Source organism: Halyomorpha halys, unplaced genomic scaffold (genome assembly GCF_000696795.3).
Source record: "Halyomorpha halys isolate HHAL.00 unplaced genomic scaffold, Hhal_1.1 Scaffold415.1, whole genome shotgun sequence".
NCBI lineage: Eukaryota > Metazoa > Arthropoda > Insecta > Hemiptera > Pentatomidae > Halyomorpha > Halyomorpha halys.
Window position 1 is genome coordinate 836,879 of NW_027106189.1, and position 4,181 is coordinate 841,059.

At 34.6% G+C, this 4,181-nt stretch overlaps 1 protein-coding gene across 3 annotated transcripts in view; it reads left to right on the forward strand.

The window, feature by feature from the left end:
• Positions 1 to 2,011: 2,011 nt before the first annotated feature.
• The window catches only part of MTA1-like (metastasis associated 1-like), a 71,801-nt gene continuing 69,631 nt past the window's right edge, over positions 2,012 to 4,181 (forward strand). For all 3 annotated transcript variants that reach the window (XM_014423316.3, XM_014423317.2, XM_067053727.1), the window contains exon 1: positions 2,012 to 2,192. In XM_014423316.3, the coding sequence (XP_014278802.1) occupies positions 2,165 to 2,192 (28 nt within the window). In that variant the 5' untranslated portion in view covers positions 2,012 to 2,164. The remainder of the gene's footprint in view (positions 2,193 to 4,181) is intronic.

Genomic DNA, 4,181 nt, shown 5'->3' on the forward strand with positions numbered 1-4,181 from the left:
ACGAGTTCTTCTAGAGACCTAGGCGACCAATCAAGCAAGGAGAACTCACCTGCCAAAGCCAGTCTGGCACAAGTGTACACAGGGTTGTCAAAACTAATATATTTTACATCTTCCACAGCTCCGCAGTTACAGTTAGGGTTATCCCTTTTTTTGAAGAAGTATAACTTTGAATTGATGTCGTCATGCCCTGTAAGAAGCTGCACCGTCCAGTGGTCTGTCTCAACCCATTCATTTATTACCCTTTTTCTAACATCTGGGAGGAACTCGTGAGTCAGTCTTCCAGTTGCACAGTTATCCCACCTCCTCTGCCATTCGGATAAGACAATGTCGTCAATTCTACAAGAAACTTCTTCGAATCTTCCGCTAGAGCTGACGAAACTACTTGACCCAACACTGGTCGGCAAGCCTTGATATTGTATTGGCGATGGCAATCTCGATTCGAAGGTCTTTTGGCAGTTGACCCGTAATTACTTACAAGGCTGAAGTTGGCGCACTCCTATAAGCCCCAGTCACAAGTAATAGAGCTCTCCTTTGTGCCTGTTCCTACAACTTAAAATGTGAGTACGTGAAATTTTGTCCCCAGGCAGATACAGTGTAGATGGCTATTGGCAAGAAGGGAGCTTTGTATAATATTTCTCTGCACCTATATTTCAGGCCCCAGGTCGTTCCTGCTATATTATTGAGGCAGCTGTAGCGAGAAACAGTTTTACTTTTTACTTCCTTTAAGTGGTTGGTAAAGTTACACCTTTCGCCTAAAAGAACGCCTAGAAACCTAACTTCCAGTGACGGTTTTATCATTTTATTCCCCAACAATACAACCCTGGGAAGGAAGCCTCTCATTTTCCCTTTCAAGAACAAGAGTCGAGTCTTTTCGTAGTTTAGGGAGAGCTTCTTTTCACTACACCATTGCTCAACAATAAGAGTAACCTCTGCTGCTTTCGTTTCCAGATTAACTCGTGACCTTGCCTCAATCCCCACGCCAAAATCATAGACATATGCGGCTGGTGTGTATCCTGCTGCCCGTAAATTCGCCAGTAGTGGATTCATATTGATATTCCACAATGGGAGACCTAAAACGGATCCTTGAGCGCAACCCCGTTATCAGTCTCGTGATTCTCCTTGTTGGTAGCTGGTAGAAGACTGAACGGTTCTCCAAGAAGGATTTAACAAGTTTGTATATATTTTTTGGACTCCCTCCCTCTCTCCCTCCCTCTCTACCTCTCTCCCTCAAACCCTCTCCCCGTCTCCCCCTCCTATGCAGAACTCACCTACTGAACGTGCATTGTCGAGGCCTCCTGATGTAGAGTACGTCACCTCCTAAATTGGTACCAGGACTAATTATAAACACCTTATCAACAGTTGCTTTGATTGAATAATGGTACATCTGACAAAAATTCAAACCAAAAGTTTTGGTTTTATTTTAAAATGGACGCGTTCCAAGGAGAAAGAAAATTTTTTTTCTCTTCTATGGTCGCTCTATAAACTATCACGAAGCTAGTAGGATTGCAAAAAAGTAATCACGGTCTATGGTAAGATCTATCATATAACACGTCAAAAACAAATAAAATATATATTTTTTATTAGATGTGCCAGTGTTCAAGCTTAGCAGCGATGTTTGTACCCCTGGAGTACAATAGTTTTATCCTTTATTTCTACGACAACCATTAAATTGCTTCACAAAAAATAAATAATGCAGATTACTTATTAGTTTATCTGTGAAATAACATTTTTTTAACTTTTTGTATGCTTTAAATAAGTATTGATCATTTATGGTAAAATATATTAATACGATCCTGTGACTTAACAGATTCATGTTTCAGTAGTTTCACGGGATAATTTTTTTTTAAATTACTTTGGAACATTTTTCTAGTTGCTGTTAATTCCTGCTATGATTATTTATAAGAACAGTTTTGAGATGTTAAAGCTCACTCGTTCCTTCTGAAAAATGAAATGCTAACTTAAGGCTACACTGTTGAATTACTTTTATTGTGTTGTAAAGTGACGTCATTAACTGAATAGTAAGGAAAACAGCTAAGAACCCAAAGAGAAAATGGCGAATTGTCACTGTACGGTTATATTGTGGTCGTGGTTTAAATTACTTTTTTAAGTTTTTTACGGCATCGTGTTATTATGTGCAGTGTGATTTTAAAATTCATCAGCCAAAATGACTGCCAACATGTACAGAGTAGGAGGTATGTGACTTTATTTATTTTGGTTATAACCGGCAATGACCGAGTTAATAATATTATTTACATCTACACCTGAAGGCATTATGGATGCAATTATTGAAGATATTTAGGTTTTCATTCTATTGTTTATGACATGAGAATGATTACTTGTACTGAAAATTATTTTTTCATACCTCTATCACTAGTGTTTACAATTGTGTGATAGCCAAGAAATTTATAATTTTCGATGAATTAGTATTTAATTTGCTTATTTATGTATTAAATTAACTCCATATACTATTGGATTTAGGTAAATAATAATTCATAAGCTTTTATTTTATCATTGTTTACAAGTTGCACATTTCTCTAATGGTAGTTATGTTTATTGCCATTATCTTATTAATTCTAAATTTACAGCAGTTTGTTTATTAGCATTTTATTATATCCAGTTTATTGCTTTTTTTGTACATTCCATCGAAGTGGAAAGTTTTTCTTGTTTTAATGCATTGGTATGTTCCTCTTCACACTTCCTTTTGGAATTTTGTACCTAGGTAATAGTTTTCCTACAAACAGATTATTGTTTACTGGCATTGTTTTGTACTTAGTATGCTGTTGTTTTAGTTATTATATTGTATTGTTTGATAAAATGATGAATTTTCAAGTCTTTGTAATGGAATCGGTGTGAATATTACGTTATTTTTAAAACCGTAATGAAAGGTAATAGGTCATTGAAAATTTATGAATAGTTCGATTACAATTTGTCTTTTTAGTTAAAATTGATTGTAGAGACTTGGTGTAAACCTTACAACAATTTAGTTATGTGATTCATGTCTTGCGATTTTGATTGTTACATCAGCTCAGTTTATTGAATGCTGTATTGATAATATATTTCAAATTTTGAATCTTTATTAAATTTGTGAATGAAGAAATTCTAGAATGTTTATTATAAGTGTGATTTCACAATGCATTAATCATTTAGTTAAAGTTAATAGATCAGGATCTAAATTATGCTGATAATGTTTTTTTTTTGTCTTCAGCTTAAGAATCTTCTTCGGTAAATATTTTCTTGTAAAAATATCGAAGTTTGTCCTCTGGTGGACGGCTGGACCAACATCAGGCTTAAACTCAATTTGGGTTCTGAACCACTATTAGCTATACTTCAATTCTTCGCTAACTTAATCTCATTAGTTCTTTTTTGTTTGTCTCAAATGTCTGAAAACCATCCTGTCATTTCTGTTACAATTTCTTTTTGGCCGCTTCCCTTATTTTTCAATTCTCCTTGTCATTTTTCTCTAGTCCTTTCCTTGCTTTTTGCATTATATCTCGGTTTTAATGGTTTGATTTTTGACGGGTTGCTTCAGATGCATTGTGGGTTGAACAATCTTTAGAATGATGTGAGCTAAATAAGAATTTAAATAAACTGTGGTTGTTTATGAGTTCAGTTGACAATATTAACCTTGCAGTGTAAATATTAGGCTTTAACATAATGTCAATAATGAAATTCAAAACATCGTAGATATTTTTATGAACATTTTATTAATAACACTCATAGGATCCTATAGGTTTGTTAATGTGAGGTTTTAATCATATTATAGCATGATTCCTGGTTCACATCATATTGCTAAAGGGTGTTTATCAATCTTTTTGATATAAAGTGAAGTAAAACGCTATTCAGGAAAATCTCCCCTCCAACAAGACCAAGGAGATGGCAAGGAACCGTCCTCTTGGTGGATGTCCTCACCGAGGGAAAGAGTTTGGGCTCTGCAGCCTAAGTGTAATAATAAAGAAATAAACAGAGGGTCAGAAAAAAATCAAAATTGTAGAATATTTCTTTGAAAACTGCCGGAGGCGAAGGAACCAAAATGTAACAACATATTGAAAATAAAAAAGCGTTTTATTTTATTCTTCCAAATAGATCTTATTAGACTGGAAATACTTCCTTGAAGAGTAAAAAAGAATAATTTTTTGTTGATTGTGCTGTAGCTTTATATCTTGTTAATAAATAAAATAACT